This window comes from Dendropsophus ebraccatus, chromosome 6, assembly GCF_027789765.1.
Source record: "Dendropsophus ebraccatus isolate aDenEbr1 chromosome 6, aDenEbr1.pat, whole genome shotgun sequence".
NCBI lineage: Eukaryota > Metazoa > Chordata > Amphibia > Anura > Hylidae > Dendropsophus > Dendropsophus ebraccatus.
In genome coordinates, this window is record NC_091459.1 from 100,544,688 (window position 1) to 100,562,237 (window position 17,550).

Sequence of the window (17,550 nt, forward strand, 5' to 3'; positions counted from 1 at the left end):
TGCATTAGAAATGCCCAGCATCTTAGGCACTCCCCTAGGAAAGTCCGTAGGACACGTAGAGCGGAACACAAACTCAGCTATACACTCTGCAGGGAGTTTAATTTTTTCAGCAACATATTTGGGGGCACAGCTACGCACTCAGCAAGGGGTTTATTTTTTGGGTAACATAATTAGGGGTGCAGCTACGCACCCAGCAGGTTTTTTTGGTTGTAACATATTTGGGGCATCGCTTCTCGGCCTTTTGGCTAAGATCAAGTGTAGTATCTGTTCTTATCAGTTTATTATCTGATACGTCCCCTATCTGGGGACCTATATTAAATGGATTTTTACAACAGGGAGATGGAAAAAGACCTTGCTCTGTCCTTTCCAGGCATTGGCATGGTATTGCAGTGCTTCCAGGTTCAGTGCACAAAGAAAAAAAAACATATTTGGGGGCGCAGCTACGCATCCTGCAGGGGGTTTATTTTCATTGGGGAGTACAGTGAACCTAGAAGCGCTGCAATACAAGGTGAATGCCTGCAGATGAAAGAACATCATCTCCCTGTTATAAAAACCCATTCAGCACATGGCCCCCAGATACAATCGGTCATTGTACTACACACTACTCCACCCGTTTCCAGAACATTGAGGGGCCGCTCAATGGAAAGGGGCAGTCGATCTGGAGCTGCAGACAGTTGTCTCCATTCTGTATTTTTGTTTAAAAGCAATACAATATTGTTTTTGTATACAATGGCATATTTATTTTTAACAGTAGTTCATCAAAAATGTTTAAACATGTAACACCTGTCAGGATCAGCGGACATGAGCCAACTGTGTCACATGTCCGTATATCCCTAAGGGCGTTGTCTAAGTGTATCCTTTTTTCTTTGCAAGATACTCCTGATGGTGAAGATAGACTTTACCAGAGGATATGCCAGTTCGCTACCTCTTGAGATAAGACTGGGACATGAGACTGAGACTGGTCCAGGCAGTCTGGATGGCAAGGGATGTTAGCCACATGAATTGTCAACTGACTGTACAGCAACTACGAAGACAGCCGATGGATACAGCCGATGCAGGTGACGGATGCAAAGGACTCACCCAGAGGTGCAGGACACTCTGTGAAGCTCAATCAGTGCTGGGAGGAACACAGATTGGTAAGGTTCACACCACAAGGCAGGAACATACATAGACAGCAGGAACGCCACAGTGGGAAAAAAGAAACCAGGACAGAGAGTACAGGAACACCAGGCAGGGTATATACAGGTTCAGTAATAAAGGGATGCTTTGCAGACCAAAGCATCGGAAGACTTTTGAAAGTCTAAAAGGACCTCAACACAGACATAGGAAGTGCTCAGTAACCTTCCTTAAATAGTCTCAGGCCACAGGAAGACATGGGGAGAAATTGGCAAACTTTGCCTTTAAATCTGTAGATGGTGTGCGCGCCCCCTCCCATGGCCGGATTTGCTAATGCAGGGGAAAACAGCACATGGATAGCCATGGCGATGGTGAACAGGTACACAGCACCAGCCATGTCAGTGGAACCTGAGCCGTGGTGATGGGGTGAATGGCGGAAGGAAGCAAAGACACTGCTCACCATAGGGAAACCACAGTGACCATGGCGGCTGTTACAACACCCTAAGTTATCAGAATATATACAGTTTGCCCATGGGGTGCTAAGGCACAGGAGTCCACTCTGGGTCTAGGTTCAGAGAAATCACCATCCCTCTAGGCTTTCTAGTAGTGGAGTCCAAACTGCCTCAGCACCACAGAGGTGCCCATTACTCCACAATGTCCTCCACCCGTTACTAGAACATTGAGGGGCCACTCAAAGGAAAGGGGCAGTCGAGCCAGACCTGCAGACGTTTGTTTTTATCCTGTACTTGTTTTTATCCTCTACTTCTATCTTTTACATCTATAGTAGATTTAATTAATAAGCCACAATGCAAAAAAGCCTGTACAACTCCCAGCATATGTTAACAGTAATAGACTTTTAGTCACTTTTGAGATTTGTAGTTCCCACTGTGGCGGTGAGCAGCCGGAGCCATTGGCTGAGGAGTAGGTGAGCGGGGCTGCAGACGCAGGAGCGCAGGCTAAAGATTGGTGCCAGGAGCTGCTCCATACCAACGGGGCCATACCAGTTGGCGGGGAGGACTGTGAGCGGTGTCGGGGAGCAGAGGGAGCCGGCAGCTGATGATAGGTGATCAATGCAGGGGCCAGCAGCGCAGGGGATTCCCGTCAATATGATGGGAATCCCCCTTATTTACAAGGTGTCCCCCAGAGACAGAGACTGCCTGACATTTTAACTCAGCCAATCAGTGTGCTGTCGTAGCCACTGATTGGCTGAGCGGGGTGTCAGGGATTTGGGAGCCTAAGGAGGAAGCAGCAGCGTGGTCAGGTAACTAATTAGCCTTGCAGAGGTGGGTTAAGTGGGAAGGGGCTTTACATACTCACATGAAAAATCTACTGCGAATGTGTAAGGCCATAAAAAAATGGCAGGACACGGAATTGCAGCAGATTTTGCTGTACAATTCGCATTGTGAAATCTGCTGCGGATCCTGTATGTGTGAAACAATTAGGGCATATTCACACGGAATATGTGTACGGAAGTACCGGATTCGCTGTCAGTCTATACTGCCAAAAAATTCCCTTTAAAAATTGTGCAAAATACATCAAAAAAATCTTGTAAAAAATACATTAAGCTTGTATAACATAAACCAGACAGCAAGTGGGACCCTGTGCTCTCCAATGAAAGGCATGAATTTTAGTCTCAATCCAGCCCTGATAACAACTGTCCAAAAAAACAACGGCAAAAAAAGACGTTGTGGGAACAAAGCCTAATACTGTCTGCATAAACAGATCCGTAATTGTGGACAGTATATTACCCTTTATTTTCTTTGGCCCCTTTTACACATCTGTATTTGCTACGGATCCATTATCAGGCAAAGGTTAGCCTTTTCAATTGAGGGGTCTGTGTAAATGCAGACAGTTACAGATACACATCTGTAATACCGTTTAAAGTTGCGGATCCGTAGTTACGGGCAGGGTTACAGATGTGTGAGCAAGGCAGCACTGATTGGCTAAAGAGGGGAGCCGGGAATTTCAAACGGCTCCTCTTCAGCCAATCAGTGCACTTAAGAGGGGTGCCGGGGTTGTCGAAGACCTGCTACGCGGAGCAGGTAACATATGCTCGCGGCGGGGGCGATGGGAGCGGTGGCGGAGGGGCGACCGGAGCGGCGGGGGCGATCGGAGCGGTGGCGGCGGGGGTGGCGATCAGAGCGGCGGCGAGGTTGACGATCTAGCCGGCGCAGGGGACTGCGGATGAGCGCGGGGTCAGGCTGCAAGGGGGGGCCGGGCAACAGGTGGGCCAGCGGGCGGCCGGACTATCGCGCGACGACTGTTTATACGGAACGATCGGCGAATTTTTTACGAACGATGATTTGCTAACATGTTGAAAGATCAAAATGAACGATTTCTCGCTCGACGTTTCATCTTTCGCTGCGTTTACGCGTACGATTATGGTTCGAATTCGATCGTTATCGCGCAAATTCGCATGATAATCATTACGTGTAAATGCAGCATAACATCATTGATTAATTTATGCTAGCCATTTAAATGTATCATCTATGCAATACTGCTGTTGTCTCTCTGAGAGCAATAAACTGTTTTCCTACTCAACAGTGACATCTTGTGGCATAATCTGAGAATGTCTTATTGATAAACTAAAGTTGGGAATGTTACAAAAAAAATATTAGGACTAGTGATGAGCGAGCATGCTCGTCTGATCTTGGTACTCGATCGAGTATTAGGGTACTCGATGGTACTTGTTACTTGGACGAGCATCTCGCGATACTCGAGAAAATCTCTACATCCGTTTCCTGTAAGTTTGGGCGCTATTTCTCATTCAGGAGACTCTTTGGTGCATCCTGAGATCACGTGGGACCCATACATGTCGATAGCAGCGATTGGTTGGCCAGATCAGATGACCCTGCCGTATAAAACTCGGCGCCGGCAGTGCTCGCTTCAGACGCATGCTGTGAGAGATCAGGGACAGAGCTGCTGCTGGTCAGGGAGAGTGTCAGTGTAGGATTTAGTGTTTCAGTAGGCAGGGAATACTAGCAATATACACAAAAAGCCCTTTTCAGGGCTTAAAAGCTTTTATTAATACTATTACTACAGACTGTTGGCTGGGACTTGCAGTGCTGCTACTGCGATTTCATCAGCACACTGTGGTGACCGGCTGCTGGCAGAAAGGGGGCATTAGGTCTTGCATACAGACCCCTAAGAAGTGCTCAGTGTACTCCTTTTTGATTTTGGGGCTTGTGGTGCTGCTGTACTACATTGGATTGTGGGGATTTGTAGTACACCTGCACAGAACTTCACTGCTCATTGTAAGGGGGTATCACAGCGTGTATCTAGGTCCAGCCAGTAGCAGATTGTCCTGTACAGCCCCCTCTAAACTCGTGGGGGCTACACTGTATTGCTGGGATTTGTAGTACATCCTGCATAGAACTTCACTGCTCATTGTAAGGGGGTATCACAGCGTGTATCTAGGTCCAGCCAGTACCAGATTGTACCGTACAGCCCCCAAAACTTGTGGGAGCACAAGTATTTTTCCTGATTTCTGTATTTCATATGCAAGGCCTATCTAAGTTCCATACTGTGCAGTGTCCATAAAATGGTGAACCCCAGGGGTAAGGGTCGAGGAAGAGGTCAAACTCAAAACAACGGTGGGGCAAGAAGTGGGGAGTCACATGATGCAGGGAATGTTACCCCAACTGCTAGAGTCAATTTCATAGTCAAATTCAATTTACCTTTCTTGTCTTGTCCATTTCGAGCCATATTATCTGTGGATGTCATCTTATTTTAAGGGTGTCCTCTGCCATCCTTTCACCAGTACCTTCTACCTTTTTTAGATGTTGTAGCCGTTTTGAAGGCAGGATTGACCAGGCCTTTCACCAGTTCCGTCTACCTTCCTTGGATGTTTTAGCCTTTTCAAAGACAGGATTAAACAGGTCTTTTTAATAGACACTTGCCCTCTCTTATGCTAAGTTTACACGAGGCGATTATTGGCCCGATCATACGATTAACGATTTCGAAGCAACGTTTTTTCTTTTATAACGATCAGCGTTTCAACGGTACGATATATCGTACGGAAAAATCATTTTGCGATCATACGCCCGCAGCCCGGCCCGCCCGCAGCCCGCCCCCCGCTCAACCACAGCCCCCTGCGCCGCCCCGATCGCTACCCCCGTCGCTCCTAACGCCCCCTCCGCCGCCGCTCCGATCGCCACCCCCGCCGCACCGATTGGCCCCCCGCCGCCGCTCTGATCGCCCCCCCGCTCTGATCGCCACCGCCGATCCGATCGCCCCCACCGCCGCAGCCAAGAGCATACGTTACCTGCTCCGCGCAGCAGGTCTTCCGCCATCCCCGTCTCCCATCTTCATCGCATTGATTGGCTGAAGAGATGAGCCGAGAATTTCAAACGGCTCCTCTTCAGCCAATCAGTGCTCCTCTTCAGCACTGATTGGCTGAAGGGGAGCCGTTTGAAATTCCCGGCTCATCTCTTCAGCCAATCAGTGCTCCTCTTCAGCACTGATTGGCTGAAGGGGAGCCGTTTGAAATTCCCGCCTCCCCTCTTCAGCCAATCAATGCATGGCAGCACTGATTGGCTGAAGAGGAGCCGTTTGAAATTCCCGGCTCCCCTCTTCAGCCAATCAGTGCTGCCTTGCATTGATTGGCTGAAGAGATGAGCCGGGAATTTCAAACGGCTCCCCTTCAGCCAATCAGTGCTGAAGAGGAGCACTAATTGGCTGAAGAGGAGCCGTTTGAAATTCCCGGCTCACCTCTTCAGCCAATCAGTGCGCTGAAGAGGGGAGCCGGGGATGTCTGAAGACCTGCTGCGCAGAGCAGGTAACGTATGCTCTTGGCCGCGGCGGCGGGGGGCGATTGGTGCGGCGGCGGGGGGGCGGCGATCGGAGCAGCGGCGGGTGGGGGTGGCGATCGAAGCGGTGGGGGGGGTGATCGGAGCGGTGGCGGGGGGTGATCGGAGCGGCGGCGGGGGAGGCGATCGGGGCGGCGGGGGTGTCGATCAGAGCGGCGGGGGTGGCGATCGAGCCGGCGCAGGGGGCTGCGGATGAGCAGGGGGCCGGGCTGCGAGCAGGGGGCCGGGCGGAGGGCGGCCGGACTATCGCGCGACGACTGTTTACACGGAACAATCGGCGAATTTTTTGCGATCGGCGAACGACGATTTATGAACATGTTAAAAGATCAAAATGAACGATTTTTCGATCGTTCGCCGCGTTTACACGTACGATTATCGTTCAAATTCGATCGTTATCGCAAAAATTCGCCCGATAATGGTTTCGTGTAAACGTAGCATTAGGGTGCGTTTACACAGAAAGATTTATCTGACAGATTTTGGAAGCCAAAGCCAGGAATGGATTTGAAAAGAGATAGAGCTCAGTCTTTCCTTTATGACCTGCACCCTGTTTATAGTCTGTTTCTGGTTTTGGCTTCAAAGATCTGTCAGATAAATCTGTCTGTGTAAACGCACCATTAGAGACTCTTTAAAGTATTAAATGTGTATTAATTCGTTCAAATCAAATTCCTCTTAAGAAGACTGTATTGTTATTCTTCGTCCTGACCTCCAAAGATATGCCTCTCACGCACAACTGCATGTGGGTGTGAGGCTAAATCTAGCCATAATTGTATTGTCCATCTTGGTCTGGGTCTGTGGTGTCAGGCTAAGTTTTTGGGTGGTCCATATGCTACCGGTGTTTGAATGGTTCCATGTGTTCTCACCGCCATGCTGTGTCAGGCTAAATTTTGGGTTGGTTCAAATGCTAACTCTGCTTTAATGAAACTCTGTGTCCTCACCGCCATGCTGTATCAGGCCAAATTTTTGGGAGGCTCACTTGCTACATCACTTTTAATGGTTCTCTGAGTCCTCACTGCCATGGTCTGATGTCACACTACGTCTGTGGAGGAGCGGGACTGGTTGCCGGGGGCCCGCCGATCGCGCCCCCGCCAACTGTTTTATTTTTTTTTTTTTTGTCTAGCCGTGGCCGGGGCCTCACCACCTCCGGTCGAGGGGCATCAGGTGTACCCTTGATGGTGACTGACAGCTAGCCTAGCCAGTTAGCTGTCAGCACCCGGGTTCATGTGTAATTAGCAGTGAGCTTGGTTGCGTGTGACAAGGGGCGGAATCTGGTGGCGGCTCTGCAACTCGGCAGCCTCACACATGTTACATGCCTGGCCCACGTCTTCAATCTAATGTTGTTGCGGTTCCTTAAAACTTACCACAATGTGGCTGACTTGCTCAACAAGGTGCACCGCATCTGTGCGCATTTCCGCAAGTCAACCAGTTAAACTAACTTCAACTGCTACAGTCCAATTCAAAGTCAAATTCAAACTCAAAACAACGGTGGGGGAGAAGTAGGGAGTCACTTGATGCAGGGAATGTTACCCCAACTGCTACAGTCAAATTCAATTTACCTTCCTTGTCTTGTCCATTTCGAACCATATTATCTGTGGATGTCATCTTATCTTACGGGTGTCCTCTGCCATTCTTTCACCAGTACCTTCAACCTTTTTTCGATGTTGTAGCCGTTTTTAAGGCAGGATTGACCAGAGCAGTAATGGACATCCATGTTGACTACTGCTGTGCCTGCCCTTGCCTCCATGTTGGCTACTGCTGGGCCTTAACTGGCATCCATGTTGACTACTGCTGACTACTGGTGTGCCTGCCTGGCCTCCTGCCTGGCCTCCATGTTGGTTACTGTTGCTCCTGCCTGGCCTCCATGTTGGTTACTGTTGCTCCTGCCTGGCCTCCATGTTGGTTACTATTGCTCCTGCCTGGCCTCCATGTTGGCTACTGCTGCTACCGGGAGTTCTCTGTGTGCTCAATGCTATGCAGTGTTCGGCCTAATTTTGGGGAGGCTCACTTTCTTCCTCACTCACTTTTAATGGTTCTCTGTGAGCTCACTGCCATGCTAGGTCTGGTATAATTTTTGGAAGGCTGACTGGCTACCGCTTCTACCTTGTTCACCCTATCCTCACCGCAAGGCTGTGTCAGGCTGAATTTTTGGCTGGTTCATGATATGCTACCTCTGTTTTAATGGTTCCCTGTGTTCTCACTAACATGCTGGGTCAGGCTGAGTTTTTGGGTGGTCCCTATGCCTACCTCTGTTTTAAGAAACAAACGTAAAAACAAGAAATGGCTTGAGACAGCCGTACCCGAGTGATAACCAGCGCTGCCCAACACAGTATTCAGGAGTAGAGTGCAAATAAAAAAGTAAAAGTTTATTGCATGCTGCACATATTACGCGTTTCAAGAGTACTAGGCTCTCTTCATCAGATTAAGTGCATGGTATAGATAGTAACAACAGGGTTTAAATGCATAAAAGGGCGCCAAACACACCCACTAATTAAGAGAAAAAAAGGAAAAAAACTTTGTAAACAATAACACATTAAACATACACGTGAACACAGAATGGAGAAATGAACAGTACAATGATAATCTGGATAATGGTGGTTGTGTAGTTGAAGGGGCGATTAGCCACTATATGGATTATAAGAATGATCAGATCTATGGTATACGATACATAAAGAATAGTTTGTATCTGGAGATACTATCTCTCGGGGCTGACAGTGGTCACGTGACGAGGGAGGACCAATGGTAGATGGAGGAGTGTCCGTGCGGCAACCAATGATGGCCGTGGAGTGACGCTATCACTGATGACAGGAGTCATGTGACACGAAACCACCAATAGGCAGCGGAGGAGTGTCTACGCGGTGGCCAATGAGCACTAGAGAATATCGGAGATACGGCTCAGCCGGGCGGCTGTAGAATCTTCACTGGGCTGAGTGAAAAGAAGGATGATCATAGAGCGGTATGTTAGAGACTATTTGTATTTAGATTTTTTGAGTCAATTTTATTCCTATTATTTTCTGTGGTTCATCTTTAGACCCACATCTGTACTATTTGTGTCATTATAGGTTGATATGTTCATGATATGTGAATGTGTTTTGCACATTATCCTTTTATTCATATGCGCCATTTCTATACAATTATTAGTATGTATGTACTCATGATTTCATTTTTGGCCATTGTCCATCTTCTCCAGGCCCATTCACCTCTTTTTATTATTTTATTATTGTATTCTGACAGACTCCTTTCTCTACTATTTCTGACATGTACCTATGAGATGTCTGCATGTTGGAATAGATCTCCGGTCTTTACACAACATCCACTTTCTAACACAACTCTCCGGTCTGAATACAACATCTAAATACAAATAGTCTCTAACATACCGCTCTATGATCATCCTTCTTTTCACTCAGCCCAGTGAAGATTCTACAGCCGCCCGGCTGAGCCGTATCTCCGATATTCTCTAGTGCTCATTGGCCACCGCGTAGACACTCCTCCGCTGCCTATTGGTGGTTTCGTGTCACATGACTCCTGTCATCAGTGATAGCGTCACTCCACGGCCATCATTGGTTGCCGCACGGACACTCCTCCATCTCCCATTGGTCCTCCCTCGTCACGTGACCACTGTCAGCCCCGAGAGATAGTATCTCCAGATACAAACTATTCTTTATGTATCGTATACCATAGATCTGATCATTCTTATAATCCATATAGTGGCTAATCGCCCCTTCAACTACACAACCACCATTATCCAGATTATCATTGTACTGTTCATTTCTCCATTCTGTGTTCACGTGTATGTTTAATGTGTTATTGTTTACAAAGTTTTTTTCCTTTTTTTCTCTTAATTAGTGGGTGTGTTTGGCGCCCTTTTATGCATTTAAACCCTGTTGTTACTATCTATACCATGCACTTAATCTGATGAAGAGAGCCTAGTACTCTTGAAACGCGTAATATGTGCAGCATGCAATAAACTTTTACTTTTTTATTTGCACTCTACTCCTGAATACTGTGTTGGGCAGCGCTGGTTATCACTCGGGTACGGCTGTCTCAAGCCATTTCTTGTTTTTACGTTTGTTTCTTGTATCATACGGGCCCCCTTTTTTCTGGGAGTATCCCGTTCATGTACCCTCAACTAGCTTCAGCAGCCTAACATCACATCAGAAGGATTTCCGCCTGGACCCACGTCAGGATCTACCTTCCATCTACCTACCCTACTTCAGGGTGATATGCAATAAGCCAAAGGGGCAACAAGGTGAGCCTTGCTACTTTCCCTTTCTCATTACCAACAACCTTTGCGGTATCACACGAGGCGCCGTCCTCTGCCTGTTTTTTCTACCTTTTGTTCTACCTCTGTTTTAACCAGGCTGTTGCAAAGAATTAGGCATAATGGTGCCATTAGGCAGCCTCAGAGGCATGCATACATTCTGCCCCTGCTGTTTTCTGTTCATATCCGTTGTGTTTCCATCAATTTCTGAGGTTGACAGGTTTTTACACGACCTTCTCTCTACCGAACTTGAGTCTCCTGCAAAAAAGCTAGAGTCTCCCATTGACTTCAATGGGGTTCATTACTCGAAACGAGCACTTAAGTATCTGGAAATACATGTCTTGAGTAACGAGCAGCCAAGCATTTTAGTACTCGCTCATCACTAATTAGGACCTTTAGCGGCTACACTAGAAGGGCAGTTGTCTGTCACTATTTGGTAGATTGCAACAGACTTTCTTTCCTAAAACTGTCCTATAATCAGAATATTAGGAATCTTCAAGGTCTTTGTCCATCTTATTTATAGTATAGTTTTCCCCAATTGCTGTATATTTTATTCTTAATATACACCTTTTTTTACCTCATATTTAAAGGGTTATTCCCCCCAAGAGCTAAAAAATTAAATACTCCCAAACCTAGCTGGCATTACTCACTAAGTCCCCCTGAGTATTTTGAGCTATCCCCATCTTTCCAGCTGAAAACCACATTTCCCATCATGCATTGCCTCTCCCCGAGGGCCATTTGTACCCATCCCCTTAGCTTATTAATGCATTGCACATTGCAACAGAACACGCAGTCATACTGGGGCGGGCAGGAGTTGTCACACAGTGATCATGGTGGGGGAGGGGGTCACACAATGTGTCATCATTCATCACAGTGGTACAAAGTAAGTGAGACATACAGTCATCTACAGTAGCCGGTGGTGGTGGGGTGCTGTCAGAGAGACATTGCGGGAGACTCATCAGCAGGCAACACATACTTCCCGGCTTTTGGCCTAGCTGCATCAGAGCGAGATGTTCCCAAAGTTCATATCTATCCTGCAGCAGGCCACCAAATCCACTCAGTGACACCGCGGAACTGACCTGCTTGTCGGTCAGTGTTCAAATCACCTGCTTGTCTCTGGATCCACCAGTGCTCATCCCAGGCCAACCCGCGGCAGCTTGGAGAGGTTCCTGGTTCCGGACATGCACAGAATCCTTGCTGCAGCTCTGTTTTCTCAAAGCCCTGGAGCTCTGGTGTGCACCACTTCCGGTTGCACAGCTCTGCTTACAGGATCAGCGGTATGGCTTTCAGAATTAACCTGGCAACCTCCTTCTCCCACAGGTACTCCAGTCTCACAGGGGGACAAAGTTCATATCTATCCTGCAGCAGGCCGTGGAGGTTGTGAGTGATGGCGGCAGCGCCCACTACTCCAGCCCGGGGATCTGGCCCTAGAGTAGCAGGATAGTAATACATTGGTTGAAAATTGGAGGATCATGCAACCCAACACAAAATGGTTTCCCTTTTTTCTCAAGTCCATAGAAAATGTTGGACAATAGACTATTTTTCATATAACAATTTAACTCAATTCAATTCATGTTCCATTATACATGTACATCACTCTTATGTTGAGAAAAATACCAAGCAGATATAATTGGAGACCCAATGAATAGTTGATATGATCTTCAGAGAAAATATATCACAACGTCAATAGAAAACTATTGAGAAGAAAATTGAGGTACGCTTGTGACTCCCAGCATATGGGGGCATATACTGTAAGTGGGTACTATAAGCCTATTTATTCAATTAGTCTCTAGGAACAAAAAGAAAAAAGACTTATACATATACATTCAAAGGCTTAAACGATTACATAAACTATCTTTAACAGTCAAATCAGGAAAAATAACTATTGTTATTAAAAAAGAAAAAAGCCTGCCTTTCCCACTGTTTACATGTGGAGCAGATTGCTTTTAACTCCTTAAGGACACAGTAGGATTTGGTCTTGTGGACACAGCAAGTGCCTCTAATTTTCACTAGACACACTCCATGCGTCTTCTGCATCTAATTATTCTTATTATTATTCCAGAGCACTATACAAACAATAGGGGGTGACAAACAGAACAATACAAAATCAAAAACAATGTGTGGTGTGCCATCGCTTCCACTGTTAACTGGTTATTTCTGAGGCAAACCACTCCTGATTAGCACCAATTTATGAAGTGCTGCCTATCCTTACAATATAATGCAGAGTTAATTCAGCCTGTCATGATAGACACAAGAAGCTGCCTGATATGAAGGGCGTGCAGACCCTCATAAAGACTGTTTTACAGTTTGACAGTGCAACCAACTAGCCACAGCCAAGGCTTACTTACACTATTTACCTCCAGGAATCCCGTGAGCCGATCTGATGGTGGGTAGGGGTGTCAGGTTTTGGAACCCTGATGGCCCAGCGAGAAATACCTGCTTGGCCAGTCAGTGACTGCAGCAGTATTCCATCGCCAGTTGGCTGAGCAGGTATTTCTCAACTGGGATGTAACATTGCAAGGAGCAGGAGCTGCAGAAGGTTGGCTAGGGTCCAGGAGCGACACAAGGTCATGGGAATGGGTATGTACAGATTCTTTAATATGCAGGTATGTATGTATATAGGTAATGTGTATTTCTTTATATCTGTGTATGAGGTGTGTATGGGTTGTGCATATTGTATGTAATATGTATGCACATGATATGTGCACTCCTGTGTATCTCCCCCTCCCATACTTAAACCTGCTGAGGGCTTCCAGGTGTCAATTAAGCAGGGAGGGGGGGACAGAGGAGACATTCCAGCTTGTAACTATTAAAGTGACTGTACCACCAGGCCCAGGCTGAAGCACTGGAGGCGGGCCGACCCACCCTTAGTGGGAGGAAACCCCAGCCCCTCTATGATAGGGTTCCATTGATTCTAATGGAGTCACGTCATGGAGGGGCTGGGGTTTCTTCCCACTAAGGGTGGGTCGGCCCGCCTCCAGTGCTTCAGCATGGGCCTGGTGGTACAGTCACTTTAAGGAGCTTGGAGAAGCCTATTTGACTCTTTGTACCAGAGAATAAAAACATTTTCTATTTTTATTCTCTGGTGCACAGACAAATATATTTAAGGTACCATGTGTTTCATTGACCTTACAGCATTGATCTAACAGTGGCAGCAGTTCGGAAAATGAATTATAACTGACAGATTCCTTTTAAAGGAGAAGTCTCATGAAAAAAAACAAATGACAGGGAGGCAGGAGGGTGCAGGGAGATAATAAAGAAAGTATACTTACCAGTCCCTGTGCCCCAGTAGCAGCACTCCCGGGTCTCTCCCACAGCCACCAGAAGTAATTTTCATCCAGGATCTGTGTACGTCATGATGCCGATTCCTCCAGCTGTGTTGCCACAGACAAACTGATTGATCACCCACTCAGCCAATCAGTGACTGGGGCAGGACACCGCTTCAGTCACTGACTGGCTAAGTAGGCAATCCACCAGCCGATTCGTAACCTTGCAGCTGGAAGTGTTGGCACCGTGACGTACATGGACCCCAGGTGAAAATTACTTCGGGCAGCTGTGGGAGATACCCAAGAGAGGTGCTATTGGGGCATAAGGACTGTTCAGTTTACCTTCTTTATTATCTTCCCACACACCCCTGCCTGCCTGAGATTTGTTAGTTTCATGGGACCTTTCCTTTCAAGAAACTTAAGTGGCACGCTATTCTGTTCGCATAGAGTGACTGACAAGTTACTAAACTGCAATATATTCCCATGGTATATACACAAGGGGGGAGATTTATGAAAGGATGTAAATATACACCTGGTGTAAACTGCCCACAGCAACCAATCACAGCTCCTCTTATATTTTACCAGAGCTTAAACCTCAGCTGTGATTGGTTGCTGTGGGCATTTTACACCTGGTGTATATTTACACCCTTTCATAAATCTCCCCCAAGGTGTATACATACTGTATACTTCTAAGTACCTTTACCTTGTATATGTATAGGTAGAATTATTATTGGTTCTGGGTAATTCTAAAAGAATATGAAGATTGACTTACATAAGCCTGTGATATACTCCACAGCTGACTATACTGTATGTATAACATAATAATATAAGGTTTCTTTTACACAGGGCAGTTTAGTTGCAGCTTTTACTGGACAATTAAAACCAAAACCAGGTGTGGATCATAACAAATCAGATAATCTAAGGAACAGGTGCTATTTATATGCGTACTCTTGGGATGGAATGAAACAAAAAAAAAAAACTTTAAAAAACTGCCCCATGTAAGAGCAGCCTAAGGATATGTTCACACTTGGTAAGAGACTGGCTATTCCGTCACCCGGCCGGGTCACAGAACGGCCGGTCTTAGAAAAGATCATCCTGGCTGGTACTGCAGTACCGGCTGGATGATCTTTAGCGCTGCTAAGTTCTGATGCGGGCGCATCCGTGCACGCCCGCATCAGAACTCTTCACTGCACACAATGGAGCGTGCAGCCGGAGCCGCTCGCTCCATAGTGTGCACTGACAGGGTTTTCTGCGGCCGCAATTCATTTAATAGCGGCCGCAGAAAACTGACATGTCAATTTCTCGTGATGCCACTAGGGATCCCGATGGGAGTGTATACCATGTGTATACACTCCGGCCGGGATTTCCTCAGCCTGCAGCACTACGTAGTGCGGAACTTACGTAGTGTGAACATAGCCTAATAGTATATATAAATGGTTGCTTTACTGCATACATACTAAAACAGGCGAAACATATATCCTGCTGATATGGGAAAAACAATTACAAATTTATGGATAACTATAGTAAGAGTAGCATTTTTAAACCAATAGTTGGGTACAGTAACAAGGGCAAAAATAAATTATGGATTAGGTACACCCCCTAATGTCATTACACTGGACATGTGGTCCACCTAGACTGCCCTCATATAATTTCTTCTTAAAAAAAAAAAACTCCTTAAAGTGTCTTTGTCCCCAACTGACCCCCCCCCCCCACATTCATACTGCTGATACATTCTTCAATCCATGCCTGATCTTGAGGTTCGTTTGTCTCCTGTTGCCGTAATGCAGGGGAAAAAAAACATCTTTTATGGTCAGAGGCTGCGCCCTTGGCCTGCCAAAGATGAAACTCCAGCCCCTGCCCCTCCCTCATCTCTTTAGGTGATTGGGGAGAGGTAGTGAGCACCAGGGAGCTCTGTATTAGTAGCACTGTGCCAGCAGCAGTGCCTGATCAGAAAGCTGTGCAGTATCTGAAAAGTTGGTGATGACAGCCTGTGCCGCCACTTACTGCTGACAGTGTATAATAGTAGATCTACAAAAAAATGATACTTTTATTTTAATAGCATTATATTACAAAGTAATATTAACTAAAATAATTCTTATTCTCCTGAGTACTTAAATTTTTGATCTGATAAAACTTCCCTAATATTTTAACTGTATCATCATGTATATTGGACATTTCTTGTACAGGTTGAATTGTTCCCATAATAACACAGGACAGTCCTATTGTAGCTATAAGGGGTGAAGATATGGCAATGACACCCAGGTCCATGTGCCTATGGTCCCCCTAAAGGACTGTCCACCCCAGCAGCAGGGTTATCTGTAATAGAGTGTAGGTATACAGCCACCCTGCCTATATCCAGGTGACAGCCCTGTCCATGGTGCTGGAGCAGCAGTCCTGGGGATGTCACTGAGGACATTCTGCTATCTCTTCCTATGTTCCCTGTATCTCATGAAGCAGAACTCCCCCGCAGCTAGAAGCCACTCCTCTCCCATACACAGCAGCATTATACTAACAGGGATTACAGACTAGGGGACAGAGATCACCTAGACAAGTCACAGGAAAGAGGATCCCAGAATGGATCCCAGATCCCTCTACCCAATCTGACCCCCCACTAGCAGAATCTCATTGCACCACTACAGTAAGATGCATCAAGGAGATTCACGACTTCAGGGAGAGGTAGGGTTAACCTGAAGATGGGGCATGGAAAGTTTTGGTAGGGTTTCCAGAAGACACTTTCCAGAAGATGACCAGCTCTGTCTATGCTGCTCTCCACGTTGTGCTCAGCATCCTCATCCCAGCTGCCAACATTCTGGTCATTGTGGTGCTGTCCAAGCTGCTGAGGAAGAAGCGCTGCAAGAGTTACATCTTCATCCTGAACCTGGCTGCTGCAGACCTCCTGGTGGGCATCATGTGCATCATAGAAGCCCTGGATGATATCTTTGATGAAGACTTCGATAGGAACCTATTCTTCTGCCTGCTGAGGTTATGCTTCACGGTTACCCCTTGCATTGGATCCATATTAACCCTTCTTTTAATCTCCCTGGACAGATACCTGGCTGTGAAGATGCCACTGTATTACATCAAGATCATGAACAGTAAGTGTGTTGGCATTTCCCTGGCACTTCTGTGGGTGGTCTCCTTCCTTGTTGGCCACATGCCTCTAATAACCCCCTCCCTGCAGCACAGTAACTACACAGGGGTCTGTGGACTCTTCTATGCAGCAAAAAGCGACTATCTGTATATTCTGTGCTTTGTTATTTTCCTGCCAGCACTGGTGACCATTGTGTGTCTGCACACTGCTGTGGGAAGGATTGCTTATGTCCATCACAGACGGATCCAGAGAGCCATGGCCATCAGTGGGCTTCCCAGCGACCACCCAGCACATTCATCCCACTTTAAGGCAGCAAGGACAGTTCTTATAGTGATCATCTGCTTCACCCTGTCCTGGGGTCCTTACTACATCACTGGAATCATCCAAGCCACCTGCACCTCCTGCAAACTTGTGGACTTACTCAAGGATATTTTATTTGCTTTGGGGGAAGCCAATTCTCTTTTAAACCCTATTATTTATACCTTTTCTTGCAGAGACATAAGAAGTTACCTTTACAAACATATCATCTGCAGAAGGAGGAAGGTAAAGCCCCAGGGGCTGGCATTAGTCCAATTCACAAATATTGGAGGAGCAGCCATGCATGAAGACTCTACACTGGCCCATAATTCTGCTGACACTGGACAGAACCTATCCATTTTCATCAGTAATGGGGAGTATTGTAAGGGTACAGCATAGCAAATAAAAGCACTATCCCCTAGATACAGCCTGATCAGTCTGCTGATTCTCACAAGAAAGCACAAGATTCTGCACTACTGTCCCTGATGTGACTACTACTGGGCTGCTGGTTCAGCCTATATATATATATATATATATATATATATATATATATATATATATATATATATATATATATATATATATATATATATATATTACTGCAGCCAGCACTATAGATTCAGAGCTGGAGATCTACAGGTTGCCTACCTCTGCATTAGTGTTGGTGCTATGTTCTTCTTGTATTCAGGGGTCTCATTCTTGTAATAAGTAATGCAT

The 17,550-nt window shown here is 46.4% G+C and overlaps 1 protein-coding gene and 1 non-coding gene across 2 annotated transcripts; both read left to right on the forward strand.

Moving 5' to 3' along the window:
• Window positions 1–225: 225 nt before the first annotated feature.
• Window positions 226–415, forward strand: LOC138796115 (U2 spliceosomal RNA). The gene has a single exon (XR_011363726.1). It is a non-coding gene; the product is annotated as a U2 spliceosomal RNA (small nuclear RNA).
• A 15,684-nt stretch (window positions 416–16,099) lies between these two features.
• On the forward strand, window positions 16,100–17,313 carry GPR119 (G protein-coupled receptor 119). The gene has a single exon (XM_069973890.1). The coding sequence runs from the start codon at window positions 16,189–16,191 to the stop codon at window positions 17,230–17,232; it is 1,044 nt and encodes a 347-aa protein (XP_069829991.1). The 5' UTR covers window positions 16,100–16,188; the 3' UTR covers window positions 17,233–17,313.
• The last annotated feature ends 237 nt before the right edge of the window (window positions 17,314–17,550 follow it).